Source organism: Neoarius graeffei, chromosome 20 (genome assembly GCF_027579695.1).
Source record: "Neoarius graeffei isolate fNeoGra1 chromosome 20, fNeoGra1.pri, whole genome shotgun sequence".
NCBI lineage: Eukaryota > Metazoa > Chordata > Actinopteri > Siluriformes > Ariidae > Neoarius > Neoarius graeffei.
This window is the reverse complement of record NC_083588.1, coordinates 63,288,037-63,311,327: the sequence shown is the minus strand read 5'-3', so window position 1 is coordinate 63,311,327 and position 23,291 is coordinate 63,288,037. Positions and strand designations below refer to the sequence as shown.

Genomic DNA, 23,291 nt, shown 5'->3' with positions numbered 1-23,291 from the left:
GTGCTAACCACTACGCCACCGTGCCGCCCTATTCGTATCTCAAGGTATATTAAATTTCAACAAGAAAAATACAAATAATTAATAAAATAAAAAGCCATGTCATGCTATTAGAGGAAAATAATCAATGACTGAAGTTGAATGCATTGGAAATATTTTTATTCCTCTTGTGCCACAGCAATTTGCCAACAATTGCAATTTTTGATGAAGTAAATAATATCTCAGTTTGTAGGCCTGCAAAACAAGATAATTTATCTTATCACTTAAGGCATGGCAGCAATAAACATTCATTCCTTCACCAGTCTCTCTTCTTTCTTTCTCTTAAAGTTCATAAAAGAAAAATACAGGCTGTCCTGTTACTAAGAAACAGCAAAGTGTTTCTCAGAAAACTGATAAAGAAGAAAGCTTAAAGTGACACAGGTTGATGTGCTGGTTCAGGACTCATTTAACCCACTCCCCTTTCTGAATTGTTTGAGCTGATACCCATCCCCATACAGTGGTGCTTGAAAGTTTGTGAACCCTTTAGAATTTTCTCTATTTCTGCATAAATATGACCTAAAACATCATCAGATGGGCGGCACGGTGGTGTAGTGGTTAGCGCTGTCGCCTCACAGCAAGAAGGTCTGGGTTCGAGCCCCGTGGCCGGTGAGGGCCTTTCTGTACGGAGTTTGCATGTTCTCCCCGTGTCCGCGTGGGTTTCCTCCGGGTGCTCCGGTTTCCCCCACAGTCCAAAGACATGCAGGTTAGGTTAACTGGTGACTCTAAATTGAGCGTAGGTGTGAATGTGAGTGTGAATGGTTGTCTGTGTCTATGTGTCAGCCCTGTGATGACCTGGCGACTTGTCCAGGGTGTACCCCGCCTTTCGCCCGTAGTCAGCTGGGATAGGCTCCAGCTCGCCTGCGACCCTGTAGAAGGATAAAGCGGCTAGAGATGAGATGAGACATCATCAGATTTTCACACAAGTCCTAAAAGTAGATAAAGAGAACCCAGTTAAACAAATGAGACAAAAATATTATACTTGGTCATTTACAGTGCCTTGCAAAAGTATTCATCCCCCTTGAACTTTTTCACATTTTTCCACCTTACAACCACAAACTTAAAAGTTTTTATTGAGATTTTATGTGATAGACCAACACAGAGTAGCACATAATTGTGAAGTGAAACAAAAATGATAAATGGTCTTCAAAATTTTAAACAAATAAAAATCTGAAAAATGTGGTGTGCATTAGTATTCAGCCCCCTGTACTCTGATACCTTTAAATACAATCCAGTGCAATCAATTGCCTTCAGAAGTCATCTAATTAGTTAATAGAGTCCTACTGTGTGTAATTTACTCTCAGCATAAATACACTTGTTCTGTGAAGGCCTCAGTGGTTTGTTAGAACAGCGTTTCTCAACCTTTTTTCAGTCACGGCACCCTTCAGAACTATGCAAATTCTCAAGGCACCCCCATATAAAATATACGCAGTCACGCTGACCATACGCTGACCCTGGCAGTGACATTGTGACATGGGAAAGAGGGCCGTGATCTGCATTAGTGGAACTATCGTTTTTTGGAATTTTAATTCATTTTATTTATTTCAATGTTAGAATATATAATTTTTTGACGGCACCCCTAACGAAGCCAGACGGCACCCTGGTTGAGAAAGGCTGTGTTAGAGAACACTGAAGAACAAACAGCATCATGAAGACCAAAGAACTCACCAGACAGGTCAGGGATAAAGTTCTGGAGAAGTTTAAAGCAGGGTTAAGTTATAAAAAAAATATCCCAAGCTCTGAACATCTCAAGAAGAAGAAGAGAGGGTCCCATATACGATTCGTACATTGGGGGAGTGCCTATTAGAGAGCGCACTTGTCCTGGGCCATCGGCATAGTGAGGTAGGGTGGCCAGTTCCTTTCCTCGCCGCCTTACTTCCACCAGTGTTTCCACCAGGTCCCCATTCACTGCTGGGTGGACAGGGAGCGAGCCCCAGATCCCCGTCGAGCCGAGGCTCGAACCGGGGACCGTTCGCTTAGTGGTCAAGCGCTCTAACCACTTGGCCACTTCGCCTCCGAACATCTCAAGAAGCACTGTTCAATCCATCACTCAAAAATGGAAAAAGTATGGCACAACTGCAAACCTACCAAGACATGGCCGTCCACCTAAACTGACAGAGCGAGCAAGGAGAGCACTGGTCAGAGAAGCAGCCAAGAGGCCCATGATCACTCTGGAGGAGCTGCAGAAATCCACAGCTCAGGTGGGAGAATCTGTGCACAGGACAACTATAAGTCATACACTCCACAAATCTGGCCTTTTTGGAAGAGTGGCAAGAAGAAAGCCATTGTTGAAAGACAGGCATAAGAAATGTACGGGACACAGCAAACATGTGGAAGAAGGTGCTTGATGAGACCAAAGTTGAACTTTTTGGCCTAAATGCAAAGCTCTATGTGTGGCAGAAAACTAACACTGCTCATCACCCTGCACACACCATCCCCACTGTGAAACATGTTGGTGGCAGCATCATGCTATGGGGATGCTTTTCTTCAGCAGGGACAGGGAAGCTGGTTAGAGTTGATGGGAAGATGGATGGAGCTAAATACAGGGCAATCCTGGAAGAAAACCTGTTGGAGGCTGCAAAAGACTTGAGACTGGGAAGGAGATTCACCTTCCAGCAAGACAATGACCCTAAACATACAGCCAGAGCTACAATGGAATGGTTTAGATCAAAGAATATGCATGTGTTAGAATGGCCCAGTCAAAGTCCAGACCTAAATCCCATTGAGCATCTGTGGCAAGACTTGAAAATTGCTGTTCACAGACGCTCTCCATCCGATCTGGATGAGCTTGAGCTATTTTGCAAAGAAGAATGGGCAAAAATTTCAGTGTCTAGATGTGCAAAGCTGGTAGAGACAGACCGCAAAAGACTTGCAGCTGTAATTGCAGCAAAAGGTGGCTCTACAAAGTATTGACGCAGGGGGGCTGAATACTAATGCACATCACATTTTTCAGATTTTTATTTGTTTAAAATTTTGAAGACCATTTATCATTTTTGTTTCACTTCACAATTATGTGCTACTCTGTGTTGGTCTATCACATAAAATCTCAATAAAAAACTTTTAAGTTTGTGGTTGTAAGGTGGAAAAATGTGAAAAAGTTCAAGGGGGACGAATACTTTTGCAAGGCACTGTATTTATTGAGGAAAATGATCCAATGTTACATATCTGTGAGTGGCAAAAGTATGTGACCCTTTGCTTTCAGTATCTGGTGTGACCCCCTTGTGCAGCAATAACTGCAACTAAACGTTTGCGGTAACTATTGATCAGTCCTGCACACCGGCTTGGAGGAATTTTAGCCCGTTCCTCCGTACAGAACAGCTTCAACTCTGGGATGTTGGTGGGTTTCCTCACATGAACTGCTCGCTTCGGGTCCTTCCACAACATTTCCATTGGATTAAGGTCTGGACTTTGACTCGGCCATTCCAAAACATTAATTTTATTCTTCTTTAACCATTCTTTGGTAGAACGACTTGTGTGCTTAGGGTCGTTGTCTTGCTACATGACCCACCTTCTCTTGAGATTCAGTTCATGGACAGATGTCCTGACACTTTCCTTGATTCTGCTTTTATGGCAGGTCTCCCAAGGTGAGCAGGATTGAAAGATTCAGTACAGGACTAAACTAAATCCTAATGCTTTAACACTGCCAGTACCTGTCAAAGGTTTAAAGGGAGGCATTCCTTTCAGTGCAGGCTCCGAAATGGTTTATGGCCATAATTGTAAGCATCTGCTTTAGTGCCCTAATTTGCCTACTTAGGATTGCAATGGTGGCTACTGAAATAGAGTTAAGATGTGTAGCTCTTTTATTTTCTCCCCCCCAGAATTCGACACTTGAAGCCTTGCCTCTCTCCTAGTGAACTGCTTATGAACTCCTTCCTCTGAAATACTCTCTCAACCTTGAACAAAGGGAACAGGGCTTATAAACTCCTGTCCCATATTGATCATTACACTCTGGGGCTTGTGTAACAGCAATGCTGAGATATGAGTACTGAATGGTCTTGTGCTACAGTGAACCTCTGGTCCCTTATGACCCACCATGCCTACTTGGATCAAAAGGTGCAGGTTATCTGCTGGTACCTTGTATAATGAAGGCTACATCAGGGGGCAGAGCCTTTTCTTACAAAGCCCCATGTTTATGGAACAGCCTTCCAAGTAGTGTTTGGGAATCTGACAGTCTCAGCATTTAAGTCTCGGCTGAAAACATGTTGGTCAAGGCTTTTTGTTAATTGTTTGAGGGAAAGGAGAAGATCTGGAGGGTCCTCTGACAGTCTTTTTGTAAACTGGGATGTATGGATGCTGTCAGTCCCCCCCTTGCTTGTTCACTCAAGTTTGTTGACTGGTGTAATGGCTGCTGCTTTATGCCCTGGCTCTCCTTTTAGTTATGCTGTTTTTGCATTGAGTGCAAGCAGGGACTCTGGCAAATGTATACTGTTCCTACTTGTCAGGTGACATTGGGCATACCTAACAACTGGTGTGTCCCATCTGTCCCTCTGAGTTACATGTCAAGCCTGAGATCGAGATGCTGACCTCCTCGGACCTGCCTGATCCATCCTGATGTCCTATGTTTGGTTGGAGTCTCATCACATTGCTCCTGTGGAGGACGGACCCATATGGACAGTTGAAAGTCACACTTGGAAGATGCTCTGGACACTTACAGTAATGCTTTTTTATGGCTGAGGACTACAGTTGACTTGCTAACTTTAGGGCTGCAGTTATGAACAGTTTTGCACTCAAGTTTCCATCAATGAAGAGTTTATAACATCAACAAAACAGACTTCATATTAAAACTGTTAAATGTTATCACATTGTCCTCACCCAAATGAGGAGGATGGGTTCCCTGTTGAGTCTGGTTCTTCTTGAGGTTTCTTGTCATTTGTGCAAGTTTTTTCCTTGCCACTGCTGCCACAGGCTTGCTCATTGGGGATAGATTAGGGATAAAATTGGTTCATGTTTAGTCATTCAAATTCTGTAAAGCTGCTTTGCAACAATGTCTAAGTGCTACAAAAATAAACTTGACTTGAGTTCAGAGGGGTTTTGGATTGTCACCATGGTGTAGGTGCTGTGAGCAGCATGTGGCAGGGCAGTGTACGATAACAGGCTGTAACAAACTCAACCCTATTAGAAGAATCATGTTAGCCATACCTGAGTAAATGTTGCACATGCCATATTAAAATTTAAAGGTAATTAGGGACTGATTGTTGCAGGATAGCTGACATGATCCAGAAATCTAATTTTTTCGCTATGCTTACTGTTCTGCAATTTGCAGAGTTCTTATGTCTGATCTGTGGTTGGTTGAAGAGAGCAATTGGACTTGCTTGAAGATTCTTGAAAACGTTTCGCCTCTCATCCGAAAGGCTTCCTCAGTTCTGTCTGACTAATAGGGAGTATCAGCTATTTATCCTCTCATGGATCATCATAGAATCAGAATCAGAATTCTGATGGGTGCATTGTAGGTGGCCGATAAAAGACGTCCCAGACACCCACCTCTGTTCAGTGATGGCCGTTCCAGGTTGACAAAAATGAACGATCCTCTCTGGCTAAGATGTCTGCCAGTTTTCTGAAAGTCCTCTCATACTCCCACACCAGTCAAAGGGATCTCATCCCAAAGTGCGTAGAAACATATCTGTGAAGATTCTCAGTCATCCAGGTACATAGTAATCTGTGGTTGGTAGAAGAGAGCAACTGGACATCTTTTATCAGCCACCTACAATGCAGCCATCAGAATTCTGATTTTGATTCTATGATGATCCATGAGAGGATAAATACCTGATACTCCCTGTTAGTCAGACAGAACTGAGGAAGCCTTTCGGATGAGAGGCGAAATGTTTTCAAGAATCTTCAAGCAAGTCCAGTTGCTCTCTTCTACCAACCACAGATTACTATGTACCTGGATGTCTGATAATCTGACATTTTGAATTGTTTCAGCCTTAGGGTGTGTGGTTTTTTGTTTTTTAATTTAAATGAATAACGTAGTTTCAGGGGCGGCGGCACGGTGGTGTAGTGGTTAGCGCTGTCGCCTCACAGCAAGAAGGTCTGGGTTTGAGCCCCATGGCCGGCGAGGGCCTTTCTGTGTGGAGTTTGCATGTTGTCCGCGTGGGTTTCCTCTGGGTGCTCCGGTTTCCCCCACAGTCCAAAGACATGCAGGTTAGGTTAACTGGTGACTCTAAATTGACCGTAGGTGTGAATGTGAGTGTGAATGGTTGTCTGTGTCTATGTGTCAGCCCTGTGATGACCTGGTGACTTGTCCAGGGTGTACCCCGCCTTTCGGCCGTAGTCAGCTGGGATAGGCTCCAGCTTGCCTGCGACCCTGTAGAACAGGATAAAGTGGCTAGAGATAATGAGATGAGATGAGTTTCAGGGGCAGGGGTGGAACGGTATCCATCCCATTTGGAAGGTGTTCTCATTTCTTGCAGTGTAGTTCATGGTCTCAGAATAGACCTTAGTTAATTGGACAAGCTAGAGCCAAGCCAAGGGAGCAGACAAACCAGATTAACCGACTTCTAGTTGCAGAGTCGGCACCCAAGTTCCACTATTGAGATGGTGTGTTCACTTGAGCTCTCCAAAAAGTAGACATGCTCAGTTTGTTCTAGCAAGGTAACAGATCATACTAAATGTCCAGCCACCCCCAGCACTTTTTTGAGCTAAAGGTCATATTGGTTCTCTTGTCTCCAAGATGCTGATTGTTAATGAACTTAAAGATCAGGAGCTTAATGTACCATGTTTTAACAGAAATGTGGATTTAAACTAAATTACTATGTAGCATTAAACAAGGCTAGTCCTCCTGGATACATTTACATACACCAGCCTTGCATAAATGGCAGGAGGCATCAGTTATTTGATATTCTAGGTCTGACATAAACCTTGTTATAAATTCAGTGTTTGAAGTTATAGTAAAACATGTAGCCACAAAAAGACTTCTCAGTTGATTTTGCTAGTTATATACAGGGCCCCTAGGAACATGTTCTGAATTTCTTTTTGAAGTTGTAGATTTCTTCTCAATCTAGGCTGTTTCTTTAAACAAAGCCTTAGCTGCTGGAGACTTTAATATTCACTTTCATAACCCAGAAGACCTTCTGAACAGAGTTGGTGTACATTCGAGATTCAGTAGGGGTTAATCAGAATATCATGGGACCTACTCCTAATGATGGTCACTCTCAAGTTAATGCTGACATTTGGATTAAATATAGTCACAGTTCCACAGTCTGAAGCAGCCTCAGATTGTTCTCACTTCATTCAATATACACTATATTGCCAAAAGTATTTGCTCAACTGCCTTGACCCACATATGAGCTCAAGTGACATCCCATTCCTAATCCATAGGGTTCAATATGACGTCGGTCCACCCTTTGCAGCTAGAACAGCTTCAACTCTTCTGGGAAGGCTGTCCACAAGGTTTAGGAGTGTGTTTATGGGAATTTTTGACCATTCTTCCAGAAGCGCATTTGTGAGGTCACACACTGATGTTGGACGAGAAGACCTGGCTCTCAGTCTCCGCTCTAATTCATCCCAAAGGTGTTCTATCGGGTTGAGGTCAGGACTCTGTGCAGGCCAGTCAAGTTCATCCACACCAGACTCTGTCATCCATGTCTTTATGGACCTTGCTTTGTGCCCAGTCATGTTGGAAGAGGAAGGGGCCAGCTCCAAACTGTAAAAACAGTCTGCATGCCTAAGTGCTTGATTTTATACACCTGTGGCCATGGAAGTGATTGGAACACCTGATTCCGATAATTTGGATGGGTGAGCAAATACTTTTGGCAATATAGTGTACATCTTACCAATAATACATGCTGGACGCTGTGTTAACTTTGTAGCAGTTTTGTCACATCTCCCAGAGTAATCAGCTTTGAATAGCTCACCGTCAGACACCACAGAACTTGATCAGGCAAATGAATGCTTAGTGTTCCACTTTACTTTAGATAATGTAGATCCACTGAAAAGTAAGTACAGAGGAAAAAACTAGCACCCCGGTATAACGATTACATGTGCACCTTGAAGCAGACCACATGAAAATGGTGTCAAACAAAACTGGTAATATTCCAATCAACATGGAAGGAGAACCCCTTGAAGTATAGAAAGGCTTTTAGTGCTAGCAGATCAACATATCTCTCCACCCTAATAGAGGATAAAAAAATTATCTGAGATTCTAATTGAGTACTGTAGCTAAATGAATGAAGAATAAGACTACCACAGATCTGGCAACTTGTCCAGGGTGTACCCCGCCTCTCGCCCGTAGTCAGCTGGGATAGGCTCCAGCTTGCCTGCGACCCTGCACAGGATAAGTGGCTACGGATGATAGATGGATGGAAGACCACCACAGAAACTTGCACACCTTCAATATGTAACAGTAATGACTTCATGAATTTTTTTCAAAGGCAAAATTGAAAATCTCATCTCATCTCATTATCTCTAGCCGCTTTATCCTTCTACAGGGTCGCAGGCAAGCTGGAGCCTATCCCAGCTGACTACGGGCGAAAGGCGGGGTACACCCTGGACAAGTCGCCAGGTCATCACAGGGCTGACACATAGACACAGACAACCATTCACACTCACATTCACACCTACGCTCAATTTAGAGTCACCAGTTAACCTAACCTGCATGTCTTTGGACTGTGGGGGAAACCGGAGCACCCGGAGGAAACCCACGCGGACACGGGGAGAACATGCAAACTCCGCACAGAAAGGCCCTCGCCGGCCACGGGGCTCGAACCCGGACCTTCTTGCTGTGAGGCGACAGCGCTAACCACTACACCACCGTGCCGCCCGGGACCAACTTCTTAAAAAAATAAAAATTTAAAAAATCCGTTCTTCCCTTAGCACTGGCTACGATATGTACCCGAATCCTTTAAACTAGCAGTTATCAGACCCCTGGTTAAAAAACCTGACCTTAACCCCTGTCGGCTGTCAAACTATAGGCCAAAGTCCTAGAAAAAGCTGTGGCAGTAGTTATGCACATATCTACATAGGAATAACATCCATGAAACGTATCAGTCAGGATTTAGACCTCATCATAGCACAGAGGCAGAATCGGTTATAGTAGTAAATGGGTGTCTATAGTCCAGCGATGCCATTGGTTTTCCTCACTGTGCATCTTTAACTTGGCTATTTTATAGCATATTTATCATGACTGTTTATAAATTGGCATTATATTGATTACCAGGCACGCAAGGCCTTTCTCTCTAACAAACTGACTACTAAGCCAAAGTTGGAGCTATACGTGGCCAAAGACCCCATAGAACAAGTGGAAAAGGTGAAATTGCTGGGCATGGTCATTGACAACCATCTGTCATGGTCAGAACATATAGATAGAATCATTCGAAAAATGGGCAGTGGTATTCACTTTATAAGACAATGTGCACCATATGTGCCATTTAAAATCCTGGAGCAAGTCTGCAAATCTTTAATTTTATCTCATCTGGATTACTGCTGGCGGCACGGTGGTGTAGTGGTTAGCGCTGTTGCCTCACAGCAAGAAGGTCCTGGGTTCGAGCCCCGTGGCCGGCGAGGGCCTTTCTGTGCGGAGTTTGCATGTTCTCCCCGTGTCCGCGTGGGTTTCCTCCGGGTGCTCCGGTTTCCCCCACAGTCCAAAGACATGCAGGTTAGGTTAACTGGTGACTCTAAATTGAGCGTAGGTGTGAATGTGAGTGTGAATGGTTGTCTGTGTCTATGTGTCAGCCCTGTGATGACCTGGCGACTTGTCCAGGGTGTACCCTGCCTTTTGCCCATAGTCAGCTGGGATAGGCTCCAGCTCGCCTGCGACCCTGTAGAAGGATAAAGCGGCTAGAGATAATGAGATGAGATGAGATGAGATGAGATGAGATGGATTACTGCTCAGTGGTCTGGGCCTCGGCCTCAAAAAAGGATCTGGCAAAACTACAAGTTGTTCAGAACAGAGCTCCTAGGCTTGTCCTAGGATGTTCATCTAGAACTAGCATCCATAAGATGCAGACTACGCTGTCATGGCTCAGCGTTGAGAAGAGGCTGGCCCTAAGCACAGTGACATTTCTTAGTGAAACAATGAAAACGCATAGACCGGAGTTTATGATACATCAAGTAGTGTTTTGTAATACAGTTCACAAACATGACACCAGGAAAGCGGGCAAGGGTGACATTGTACAACCAAATCCAATAACTAATTCACTGAAAAGAACTGTGCTTTATAGAGGAATTAAGACATGGAATGAATTGCCACTTGATATTCGTCAAGACAAATGCAAAAGATCCTTTAAAAAGAGACTAAAAGTGTATCTTTTGAACGGTTAATATAGGTGTCGGCTTAAGCTGTATAGTTTGTATTTTTATATTGTTTTATTAGGTGTTCAAAGGAGTATTTTAGCAATGTACAGGTGGCAGCACTGCATTCTACTTTTTGAAAAATTGACGTGGCAGCACTGCATTTTATAACTGTTTGCTACAAGTGTTCCCGAACTTTTTAGTATAAGTATTTTAGTCATGCATTTTGCTATATTAGAACTTTTGAACTTTTAACTTGCACTTAGCATTTTGTAATGCATGTATATTTGTATGTTTCTTAACCGTTGAAATTATAGGTTTTGAATTGGGGATCCCAGGAAGACTAGCGAACTGCTATGGCACAAGCTAACGGGGATCCTTTAATAAAATAAATAAAATAAATAATTCACAATTAGACCAACATCAAGGTCCACAGGTGTAGCTTTTTTTACTCTATATGACGACTAATACGCACTTGGGTGAAATCAGCTTTCAAGACACTGTCTTTTTACTCTTCTACGCCTGCATACGGTCCTGATTTATAACGGAGTTGAACTCCTGCCGGAGGACAGATTCCCCTTGAGTTGGTTCCTCACAAGGTTTATTCCTCCCTAGTTCCATCGTTGACAGAGTGTAATTCTGGTGCTGAGGAGGTTGTTTATCTTCTCCGTGGCTTTGGAGGCAGAAAATCAAATCAAGCTGCATTACAACAGTCAAATATGGGTAACGGAATGGGTCAAGAATCTCCTCACACAGTACTGTATACCCGCTGGCAAGAATTTTTTTGAACCAGTAGTTTGTACTTTATGGTTGTTTTTCCGCACTTGGCCCACAGGCTTCAACTTGGTCAGTGAAGATTTGCTCACTGTGGATTTTGTGTAAAACAATCAACATGGTTGTTACATGATCGCTATTGAAATTCTACCCTATACCATGGCTAAACATTTAAAAAAAAAAAGTCAAAGAACAGAACACTTTCAACATGATCAGAAACACAAAACATCAGTCTTTAATAAAGATTATTTTCATCATCCAGTTCACGATACAAGAGAAACAATATTTGTGCGTTTGAATGTGTAACAAGTGTTGGAGCAGAACAGAACCATGTCTTTGTGCTGGACGCCGTGTGACTGACGTGTTTTAAGAAGTCTGAAATGATGTGGCTCGTTGGCAGTGAAAGTTTTTCCGGCAGTGTCTTTATATCACGCTCACATTCACGAAACACGAAAAGGAAGTTCGGAGGAAGCCGAACACTTTGCGATTCGAGTTCCTGTGCAAGTCGCGTGCATAGTCAAAGTGAAACGTGGAAGTCTTTCAAGCGTCTTGATTCGATTTTCTTTCTTTTTTTTTTTTTTTGAAGAGGTATTGCACACGGGTACAGTGATGGTTCGTGAACGTGTCTACAGTGGAAAGCTGGACTGGAGGGAGGTGGCGTGTGCTGTAGCTTTGAAATGTTCGCAGTGGTGGTAGTTCGGGGGTAAAAGTCCGGGATCAGGACCGGATTGTGGAGTTTGTTGCATGTAAAGATCATGACACATTAGTGGGTTGGATGGGTCCGTGATACTGTGGATGAAGTTCAAAGGCCAGTTTGGTGTTCATTTGCAGCAACATGTTTTAACAACAGACTCCCAGCTGTCACGATGTTTGGGACATCTGATCCTGGTCTCCAGCGTCGCTCGGTGGGTTCCACACAGGCAGCGTTCTACAGGAAAAGTGATTGTCTCAGAGGCAGCGGTGTTGTAGGTGGCGACGAATGACGATAAAGAAAATCCGAGGCAGTTGTGGTTGTGTAAATGAGGCAGTGTAATCTCTGTGCAGATGGGGCTTCTACATTTGACTGCACTGTAAAAAGATGAAATATGGACGCTTCATGTGTAAGTTGCTGAAGTTAAAATGTTTTTTTTCGTTTGTTTCTTGGTCAGTGGTCAAATATAGTTTGATTCAATCAGGGGTGGACAAATCCGTAGCCTGGGGTTGCATTAAAAACTATAAAAATGTTATGATAGGATATGAAAGATGGCTACATATTCATTTGATTTTCTTCATCTGTATTAATGCATTTATCCAACTAGCTAGCTAACAAAATGACGTTATAATACATTAGCTACAACTTTTTGAACTCAGTCAGGTTTCCAAGCAACTAAAATACGAGACTGAAGAAAATGCACCTGGCTAATAAAAGTTACGATTTGTCCACCCCTGCGTCCTCTTAAATCTAGATTTTTCTTCCCCACTATTCATTTTTCTCAACAATCCGTTTGATCTCATCTCTTCTGAGCCAAATCAACACTAACGACTCACTAAATCATCCCCCCCCCAGTGTGATCTGTGAACGTGAGATTTGTTCAGAGTCTGAGTGAACAGCGTGAAAACATTACTAACAAATCATAACATAACAGAAGATAACATCCACAATCATCTTCTGTGGTGAGAGACAGTGAGCAGAACTGAACTAGACTCAACTCTGGGGACAGGTACAGTAAGAGTAAATGCGAGAGGGTTTTTTTTTCCTGCATCAACACATTTTTTTAATCATCTCATTTTCTGTCAATATAGATATTCATATATTTATATATCTTTCGTAAGAAAAACGAAACAAACACACAAAAAAAGAAAAAAAATGTCCCTGATGACTTGGACAGCGGCCGTCCTCTGCGTCTCTAGTTTGCCGTCTCCTCATTGGTGAAATCTACATGTGAGAGAATCCAAAAGTGTCACTGTAGAGTATATACAGAAACAGTTTCCTCAGAGTGCGCGCCACGTCCACAATCTCGCGTCCCTTCTCCACGCCGCTGATTAGAATCCTCGATCTGGTATGAGATCAGAATCGGTTTTAACCAAGCGTGCAAGCTGCTTTAGATCAGATCAGATCGGTACCTCGGGAGATCCACTGAAGCGCACACGTTGCTTGTAATGCGAGTGTGACTCAGGCTCAGCCTGCGTGTGTGTGTTGAGTTTCTCAGTCACATTACATGCTATTGTCCTGAAACCCGGCTCCGACTCGGCTGCACGTGTGTGTGGGGTTCCTGACTCAAGGAGCAGGTTCAGGGCAAGCATGCTTGACATAAGTGTGTGTGTGTGTGTGTGTGTGTGTGTGTGTGTGTGTGTGAGAGAGTGAGAGAGAGAGAGAGAGAGAGAGCGTGAGAAGGATTCAGGGCGAGTGTGTTGATGGGCTGCTGTGTATTGAGCTGGGGGAGAGACTCGGGCTGCAGCTGCCTGGAGGATTCCCACTGCTGCCCTCTAAACCCTCAGAGTTCTCCAGCATCTCCTGGATGAGTGGCGGCATGGAGCCAGGGATCTCCATCTTCAGCGTGATCACTCGCTCCGCTCCTGGTGAAAGAGAGAGATAGAGATTGTATTTATACGTATTCTGCTGTGCATGCATGTCAAAACTGCATCACTCTACATTTCATCCATCTGTTGGTCCGTCATTCCATCTATCCAACCATCTACAAAGTCTATCCATATCCATTCATCCACAACACCCATCAGATCTATCCATCTGTCCATCTATCCATCCATGTACAAGGTTTGTGTCCATTTATCCATCCACAATGTCCATCTATCCATCAGATCCATCCATCCATCCATCCATCCACATGGTCTATCCATATCCATTTATCCGTCCATCTATCCATCCATCCATCTACAATGTCCATCTATCCATCAGATCCATCCATCCACATGGTCTATCCATATCCATTTATCTGTCCATCTATCCATCCATCCATCTACAAGGTCTATCCATCTGTCATTCCATCCATCTGTATATTCATCCATCCACCCATCTACAAGGTCTATCCATTTATCTATCCATCCATCATTTCATCCATCTTCAATGTTCACCTATCTATTCATCTGTCTATCTATCTATCTGTCTATCTGTCTATCTATCCATCCACCCATAGTTGAGTCTTCCTGCTTGTAATGAGAAATGTGATAAACAGATCTCATTTTAAAACGTTCTCAAAAACACCTTCAACCCCAGTATAAACTGTCCAAATTAACCTGTTGGTAAAGACTCATTATGTCCTGCAGGAAAAGAGACTCTCAGCTTTTTCTTCAGTAGAAAGACTTCAGGAAGCAGTCGCTCAAGTCTCTCATCCGATCCCAAACAAAAAAATCAGAGGACATTTAAAAGGACGTGTTGTAGACGTGACTCTCCCAGGGCTTCTGGTAGCATGATGTCGTGATCTACAGTGATATAGTTATGTGCTTGTTGGAGGGGGCGTGGCCAAGCAAGTCACACTTTAATGCTTGTAGTAATCAACATCCTAACACAGATTTAGTCTGCATGCATGTTATGGTCATGTGACCTACAAGCAATAAAGTGTGACTTGCATGGCCACGCCCCCTCCAACAAGCACATAACTATATCACTGTAGATCACGACATCATACTACCAATCTGCTCCAGATGTTCAGGCTTTGGGGGGGGGGGGATTTCTGGATTCTGATTGGTTAGATGAAGTTAATGAATTTTCTATTGCAGCAGCTCAGAGTTTTCTGACACAATAACATTCATCTCTCACAATTTTAACACGGATTCCAATCCCCTATTATAGATATATTAAAAGAACACAAATAAAAGCTTACCCAGAACCTCTCTGACCTGCTTGTACGTTCCCTCAGAGGAGAGAAAATGTCTGCATTTTTTTTTTTTAAACGTGTCTGTTTTTCGTGGTTAAAATCTTGTCCCTCACCTTTCGCGCTGATGCTCCTGAGGTCTGTGATCTTCATCAGCATTTTGGGGAACATGTGTGGTTTATGAGGCCTCCTCTTTCTCACGTAGATCTTCAACGCTTCGAGCAGCGGCTCCTGCAGGATGTCGACTTTGTCCGACTCCTCCAGGTCCTGACGATCTGTACACAAACAGGACATCTGACCCTCACACGCTTTTTAGGAAAAAGATCTGATTTTCTACCGATGCACTATGCATAACTAATCAGCAGGAAGTCAAGCTGTTAGCCCCGCCCCCTGAGTATGACTGGTTCCTGATGGTGGTAATCATGAAGAGGTTTGAAAAACCATGACCTGGGATTTTTACTGATGTCCCACTGGTCAGCGTTAAAAGTTCCAGTAGATTTGAAGTCTTCACAAGACTCAATGAGCCATATTCAGGGGGCGGGGCTAGCAGCACGGCATGGTACTGATTAGGTACTGACAATTTAAAAAAGGTTCATAACAGTGTTTGTGAATTCTATTAAGATATTTGCCACACAAACTTTTTTTTTTTAACAATGACCCTTCAGTGGATGATAAATGACCTCGAACTCCATGTTTACAAATGTCTGGATCGCTTTATTTTAGCTTCAAACAGTGCAGCGGAGTAAAACCCTTCATCTGTAATCTGCCTGTAAACAGTTAGGATGTAGCTTTCAATCGCTAATCTTAGGCAATCACTCCGCCTCTTTCTCACAGCTGCTAGTCGATAAAGCCCTGCAGTACCTCCACACAGCAGGCAGATGGCGCTGAGCAGGCCCGTCTCTGCATCGTCCATCTCCAGCGGCAGCAGCTGATTAGCGAAGGCGAACACGAGGTCGGTGAGCGGCCCGAAGCCGGCGTTGTGCATCTGCGTCCGGTTCAGCGTCAGACCGTCCGAGAACGTCATGGTGTCCTGATCCGGAGTGTAGCGAGTGCAGATCCGCAAAATCTGAGAGGGGAGAGAACGGCATATGAACGTTACAGCAATCCAGCATGCATACAACGGAACACACACCCTTTTAAAAAATTCTGTTTATTCCAATTTGTGGAAGGAAATTTTTTTTTTTTTAAATTTAAAATAAAAAATTTTAGACACCAAGCATGTTTTTCCTGCAGTTTCTCAATAACATAAGCTGTGTTGTGTGTGTTATTAACTTTGCGAGAGAAAGAAAGAGACAGACTTGTGAAGGAACGACTGTTTATAGCTGCTATAATGTGACATAAGTGACAACAGCAACCGACTCCTTTCACGGAGTTTCCATAGCATTAAAAAGTGATTAACCAAGAAAATTTGGAAATTACAGGGTTATGAAATGCCATCATCTCATCTCATTATCTGTAGCCGCTTTATCCTTCTACAGTAGTCTGGCTAACGCGACTTCAAAGCTCTGCAAGCATTTGGTCTGGCAAAGATATTAAGCCCAACCGTTTCCCAAAGGCGTGGTTGACCCGCCTCCCTGAAATGCCTCAGTTTGCTACTGGTCGAAGCCAGAAAAGTCTGTGACGAAGCTTAAACCAATCACATCACTCTTTCCTCTGACGTATGTGACGCGACGGAAACTGCTTGAGTAACAGGAAGAAGATAAATACCTCCAGGGCTGCTCTTTGCTCCGTTTTCAATGAGAACTTCCCGTTGAATGCTTTCAATACAGCATCTACCGCTGTGTCAAAGGCTTGCCGCTGCTCCATGTTCGTAATGTTTCTAGTGAATGAAGCGCTTCCGGCATAGATTCTGTAAACAATCTATGGCTTCCGGTCGCAGTTCTACCACGTCACTGCCTTGAACACGCCTCTACCCAGGGCCGTTGGAGATGCTCAAAGTTGATTGGCTCCCGATTTTTCGGGAGCTTGGAAGAGCTAGAGATAGCTTGCCTTGCCAGACTAAGCTCGCAACAGGCCCTCGTGTTGCGTCACACTTAGGATGGGCGGGCCCAGGCTACTTCTACAGGGTCGCAGGCAAGCTGGAGCCTATCCCAGCTGACTATGGGGCGAAAGGCGGGGTACACCCTGGACAAGTCGCCAGGTCATCACAGGGCTGACACATAGACACAGACAACCATTCACACTCACATTCACACCTACGCTCAATTTAGAGTCACCAGTTAACCTAACCTGCATGTCTTTGGACTGTGGGGGAAACCGGAGCACCCGGAGGAAACCCACGCGGACACGGGGAGAACATGCAAACTCCACACAGAAAGGCCCTCGCCGGCCCCGGGGCTCGAACCCGGACCTTCTTGCTGTGAGGCGACAGCGCTAACCACTACACCACCGTGCCGCCCGAAATGTCATCATTATACATTAATACAAGACGTTCTTGATGAAGGAAAAAAAAATCATGTTCAAGTTGTAACGTGAGTCCGTTGGGCCATTTCCCGGGGCGTGGCCGTACCGGATTAGCCAGAGACATGGCTGTATTAGGAGATGAAAATAAGGGTGGCATTGCATGACGTAGGATTTCGCACGACAGCATTCCGTGTCGCGCATCAAATGGATGAAATATCAGCAGGTGTATATATATATATATATATATATATATATATATATATATATATATATATATATATATATATATATTTTTTTTTTTTTTTTAAATAAAACAAGCAATAAAATCACCACTACTTTATTTTGATTCCTTTTCTAATCCTGCATCGCCATCATTTTTGTGGAGAAATGCAAACAAATTGACTGAAGTCACACCAGACCATAATATTCTACTGTAGTCGAGTTGTCAGAACTGAAGGACTCTCAGGCGCGCTCGGAACTGACTCGCACACCTGCACGGGATTAAGGCGCAATCAGCGCGCCTGTACAAGGACTCCGAATGCAGACAGACTTTGTGAAGTATTGCGCTGTTGTGCTACCTTAGCGAACTTTGTTTTCTGACTGATTTCCTGTTCCTCGTTTTTGACCCCGCTTCTGTTTGTGCCTCACGCGGCCTTCCACCTGTTTGCACTTTTCTTTACAATAAAGATCTTCTGCACGTACAGCCGTCTCCAACTCTCCCTGACAGAATACTTCACCCTGCTGACAGCACGCACTTTACACCTCCGCTGCGCTCGCGGGAAACGACATCACACACGGAGTTACGGTGGCCTCCCGGACAAAAAAAAACAAAAAAACAAAACCAGTCCCGTCTATTTTTATCCCTTTAGTGGTTATATTGTTAAAAACAACTTCAACATGCAGCTTTGTTTTTTTTAAATAAAAGGACAGACAAAGACTGACTTTTAGCTCAATTTGTTTGAGATATTTTCTTTAAATGTAACTATAAATGGATAAAAAGCATGACGTCGTTTAATCAAGAGATGAGAAACTAATTGTTGGCTGGAATAACATACTTGTGGATGTGCTGTTAGAGGAAAAATCAACGTCAGACTGGTAAACATTTCCCTCGTGTTTTCTTCGTGCGTGTCTCACCAGGATGTCGAGGCAGGCTGCTTTGAGCAGTGTGATCTGATCCGCGATGGTCAGCGTGGTAAAGCCGGGCAGCTGCTTGGCAAACTCCACAGTTTTTATGATGCACTTGGTGGAAAGTTCGCTGAATTTATCCCACAGATCCACATCCAGAGAGACTCTGTGATCGGCGCTGTTATTCTACAAGACGATGGGGGGAACAAACAAACAAACAAACAAACAAACATCACGCCGAGCTTCAGCATGGCACAGACTGCGAGTTCTGACAGGAACCAGAACCCTGATCCTGCTGGCGTGTCTCACTCACCGTGGTGTATTTACCCAGCTGGCACAGCGACGGAAACGTGTCCTGGTGAGCTTTTCTCACGCGCTCGATCATCCGCTCTGTATCAGGAGTCATAACATAGCTCTCGGAACACTTCGGCTTCTTCTCCTCCTTCTTCTTCTTGTTCCGGTCGTTCCGAACCGCTGTGAGGTGTGCGAGAGAGAGAGAGAGAGAGAGAGAGAGAGAGAGAGAGAGTGAGTGTGTCAGCACTGGACACTCGTAAAACTAAACTCGTACTGTAAACACAAGCTTCAGTCAGAGGGGGCTGGAAAGAGCAAATACTAACAGAGTTTTTTCCCCTTCAGTGCCACCACTTCAGCTGAACGTCTCAGTACTCTTTCCTCTCTGGATTTACCACTTTATTCCTCAACTTCATCACTCTATTCTGGAAACATTACCACTTAATTCTTACCGGCATTCTTACTCTATTCTTTTTTTGAAGGAGTAATTTAAAAATGTGCTTATTCAACACTAGATGGCGCCACAACTCCAGTCTGCTTCTGGATTCATAGTCGAACCTGAAGTCCTGTTCACTACAGCACGTGACTAATATCTTTAAAATCAGTGCAGGAATGATGTAATGATGAAAGGACAATGTGAAAGCAGAAGAAACAAGAAAAATATCTAAAGAGCGACACACACACACACACACACACACACACACACACACACACACAGCTCTGACAGATGAAGGTGTTAATATCGGTGATGAATGACGGCCGTGTGCTGCTCTCATCAAATCCAGTCACATGACACGGCACAGCGCTGAAGCTCATTCGGTCCTGCTTTCTAGCTCTGAGTCGCGTGCGCGCGCGTGTGTGTGCGCGTGCGTGCACGAGTTACAATTGCACAATCAAACCACTTTCTGAATTTACAAACATTTCTAGACCCCACTCAGGATCCAGGAATGAAGTTCGCGTGCCACTGGCTGCATCTTCACCACTCCAGAACTCTTCATTTTAAATATGATTAAAGACTTATAATTATGACTTGTGATTTTGTAAAGACTGGGGATCTTACAAGGAGAGAGAGAAAGAGAGAGAGAGAGAGAGAGAGAGAGAGAGAGAGAGAGAGAGAGAGAACAACTGATCACTTCTTGGTTGTTTACGTCCAAGACACGTCACTATTTGCACAAGTTAAGAAAAAGAGTGCTCCGAGAGCACAATATCCCCTGCTGGCCGCTCGGCCGTAACATTAGTAAAATGGGACCCAATTTAACGAATTTGGAATCTGCGCATTACTGACATACACTATATTGCCAAAAGTATTCGCTCACCTGCCTTGACTCACATATGAGCTTAAGTGACATCCCATTCCTAATCCATAGGGTTCAATATGACGTCGGTCCACCCTTTGCAGCTAGAACAGCTTCAACTCTTCTGGGAAGGCTGTCCACAAGGTTTAGGAGTGTGTTTATGGGAATTTTTGACCATTCTTCCAGAAGCGCATTTGTGAGGTCACACACTGATGTTGGACGAGAAGGCCTGGCTCTCAGTCTCCGTTCTAATTCATCCCAAAGGTGTTCTATCGGGTTGAGGTCAGGACTCTGTGCAGGCCAGTCAAGTTCATCCACACCAGACTCTGTCATCCATGTCTTTATGGACCTTGCTTTGTGCACTGGTGCACAGTCCTGTTGGAAGAGGAAGGGGCCAGCTCCAAACTGTAAAAACAGTCTGCATGCCTAGGTGCTTGATTTTATACACCTGTGGCCATGGAAGTGATTGGAACACCTGATTCTGATAATTTGGATGGGTGAGCAAATACTTTTGGCAATATAGTGTAGAACAAAGAATCCTGTCAAGTTTTGTGAGATTCCTCCAAAAATTGAGAGAGGAGTTGATTTCAGAAGGTGAGCACCCTTCCCAGGACGGACGGACGGACGGACGGACATCACCACGACATAATCCCCCTTTGGGCCTTTCAGCCAGCGGGGGATAAAAACTTATGATTACATTACAGGTGTTTAGCAGATGTTCTTATCCAGAGTGACATACAACACACCCAGGGGTTCGGTGCCTTGCTCAAAGGCACTTCAGCCATTCCTGCTGGTCCAGAGAATTAAACCAGCAATGTTTTGGTTCCAAAGCTGCTTCTCTAACCATTAGGTCACGGCTCCCCCAGTATACGATTCGATTAATATTAAATCAGAACATCAAGATGAGACGACGATGGACTTAACACGGCCATCCTGACCACCTCTGAATGCGCCACAACTCTCCTGATTTTATTCCGACATTATAAATGTGCCTTTGATTATGAAAACCACTCAAGTCTTTGCTGTAACGTCGGCATTACACGAGAAAGCAAACAAATCACACACGTTCTGTCACTTCAATTTTTATGCGAGTTGAATCACTGACAGATGTACAGTACGAGTAAGAGGTATGTAATGATACATCAGGCTTTCGTCTAAACGGGGGAACAGGGGCGCTGCGCCCTCTTACTCTCGGCGTGCGCCCCCTTACCGACTCCGTGAAAACATCCCAGCAACACTACGTGACCATGTGTCTGATCATCAAATACGTTATAATTGCTCCAAAAATATTCCAATCGTAGTAAATACACCGCCAGACGGTGCAAAAACAATCCGAATTGGCGTTTTCCAGACTGAGGCGCCATGTTGTTTAGTTGTTTACTTGTCGCCGCTGCTCTCGCGATATTTGACATGGGTTACATACAAGGTCAGCTGACGTGTAGAGCGAGATTTCTCGAGACTGAACGACCTTTCACCCACCGGCGCGGGAGCTTTTGACAGAAGTAGTTCGCGAGTTGTTTTTGTTGACACTTGGGCATTTAAAGATGTCATCCCGCGGCACGAAGCGGAAGAAAGCCAAAGACTGTCCGGGGCAGAAGAAGATTACTTCTTTCTTTTTCAATGTTGACAGACAATTTGTTACAATTTCCCTCTCAGATAGCCTCAGAATGTCCCATTGGAGCATTTTTCAAAGGGTTTGCACAGCGGGGGGGGACGACGGCAACCGGCACCATCCCCCCCCGCTTCGCTCCCTCGCCATGGTGAGCGCCCTCATACTAAATTTTTCTAGAAAAAACCCTGATACATCATATTGTGCAACGGTACAAATTTATGACAATTTAAATCTCTTATCAAGCCATGTAATTTGTTTTTCTTCACGCTAATGGCGTTGTTTAGACAGCAGAGGGCAGAGTAATGTACCATAGCAGGAATACATGCGACTTCACTGCAGGCGCAAGTAACGCAGCTCTAATGCTGAGAAAACACAAGAAAAACAGACGTAAAATGTGAACGAGCTGCTGTGTGACTGGGTACAAATAGATTTAACAAGAAATCAGAGCTCTCTCACTCTTTTTAGACGCAAATGGAGGCAGAACAAATGTTCAGAAAACTTTAAGAAAAGGAATATTTGTTATTAACTTAATTTTTTTAATAAGTTTGGCATTATAGCGGATACAAAGTCTCATTCCCTCATCAGCCGCTCTACTTTTTTCCCCCTATTCATGAAACCACTTAAAAAAAAAAAAAAGGCGGGGGGGGGGGGGGGGGGGGGAGTTATAGCTTTCCGCCCTTTGACCTTCTGGTGACCCTGGAGACTCCTTCCAAAATGTATTTAAAACAAACATCTCATTACAGAAAACTTAAAAATCAATACTTTTTTAAAATACATGTCTAATCATGAGGAGCGTTCGTGTACAAATTGGCATGAACGTGGTGTTACTATGGAAACTGCACACTGCATTAATATAAACGCAATGTGCAGCTGCACTGCTGTCAGAGCTGCTGGTTTAAGCCTCGTTCCCACAGTCTGTCCGAGACGGGACTCTTACGCCTTTATTCCGCCTTGCGTTCTGTATAAAACGTCTGAATGTGGAACAGGGGTTCTGTGGCGGCGTTCTTCTGTTCTCCCTCTGAGCCCGGATCAAGGTGTTGGAAAAGGGACAGCCGGCACGGCGGGATATTTCCGAGATTGACATTCTTCTTACGGAGAGCAGCGCGAATTCAAACATCTCTGTCTACAGTGGCCAAGATCCTCACACCACTTCCTGCTTCTCTTCACTTTCTCCTCCAACATTCTTCCGATCCACAAACATGCTGCTCTCGCTCTAGTTTTCCGTGACGGACTTTTTTTTTCCCCTGAAAAGCCGCTCGGCTAAAGAATTTAAACAAGTTATCGCTGACACGGAGGCTGTTGCTTCCCTTAAAGGTGAATTATTTAACAGAAGTGGTCACATGTTCATGTGATGCTCAGTAATTCTGTGTTTGAAGCGCGAACACAAATCACCTCAACACTCCGTTCACACGCCGAGGTTTGGAAAGCAGCGCCGATACTCCCAGGGTATTCGTTTTTCCGGTGTGTAGACATGTCACGCTAGACGCCGACGCTCTGTCGCGACACGTCACGCCTCTGGTTGCAGAACATCATGATGTAAAAAAAAAAACAAAAAAAAACACATTGGTGCAGCTTCATGCCGGATTTATTGGGTTCAGTGTAAACAACGCTACAGAGGATAATCACCTTCTGACCAATCAGAATCCATCGGTGCTGTGGTGAACCACATTCATGGTCCTGTAATTAATCTCAACACACCGACGGTGGGTAAAAACAGCG

At 44.1% G+C, this 23,291-nt stretch overlaps 2 protein-coding genes across 8 annotated transcripts in view; one reads left to right on the top strand and one right to left on the bottom strand.

The window, feature by feature from the left end:
* LOC132868909 (large ribosomal subunit protein uL3) overlaps positions 1-23,291 on the top strand; it is a 477,874-nt gene that overhangs the window by 18,425 nt on the left and 436,158 nt on the right. The window lies entirely within an intron of this gene.
* rarab (retinoic acid receptor, alpha b) overlaps positions 11,247-23,291 on the bottom strand; it is a 169,154-nt gene continuing 157,109 nt past the window's right edge. For all 7 annotated transcript variants that reach the window (XM_060902188.1, XM_060902192.1, XM_060902189.1 and 4 more), the window contains 5 exons: positions 18,688-18,848; positions 18,384-18,560; positions 15,708-15,912; positions 14,963-15,121; positions 11,247-13,590 (listed from right to left, as the gene is read on the bottom strand). In XM_060902188.1, coding sequence (XP_060758171.1) covers positions 13,412-13,590; positions 14,963-15,121; positions 15,708-15,912; positions 18,384-18,560; positions 18,688-18,848 — 881 coding nt within the window. In that variant the 3' untranslated portion in view covers positions 11,247-13,411. The remainder of the gene's footprint in view (positions 13,591-14,962; positions 15,122-15,707; positions 15,913-18,383; positions 18,561-18,687; positions 18,849-23,291) is intronic.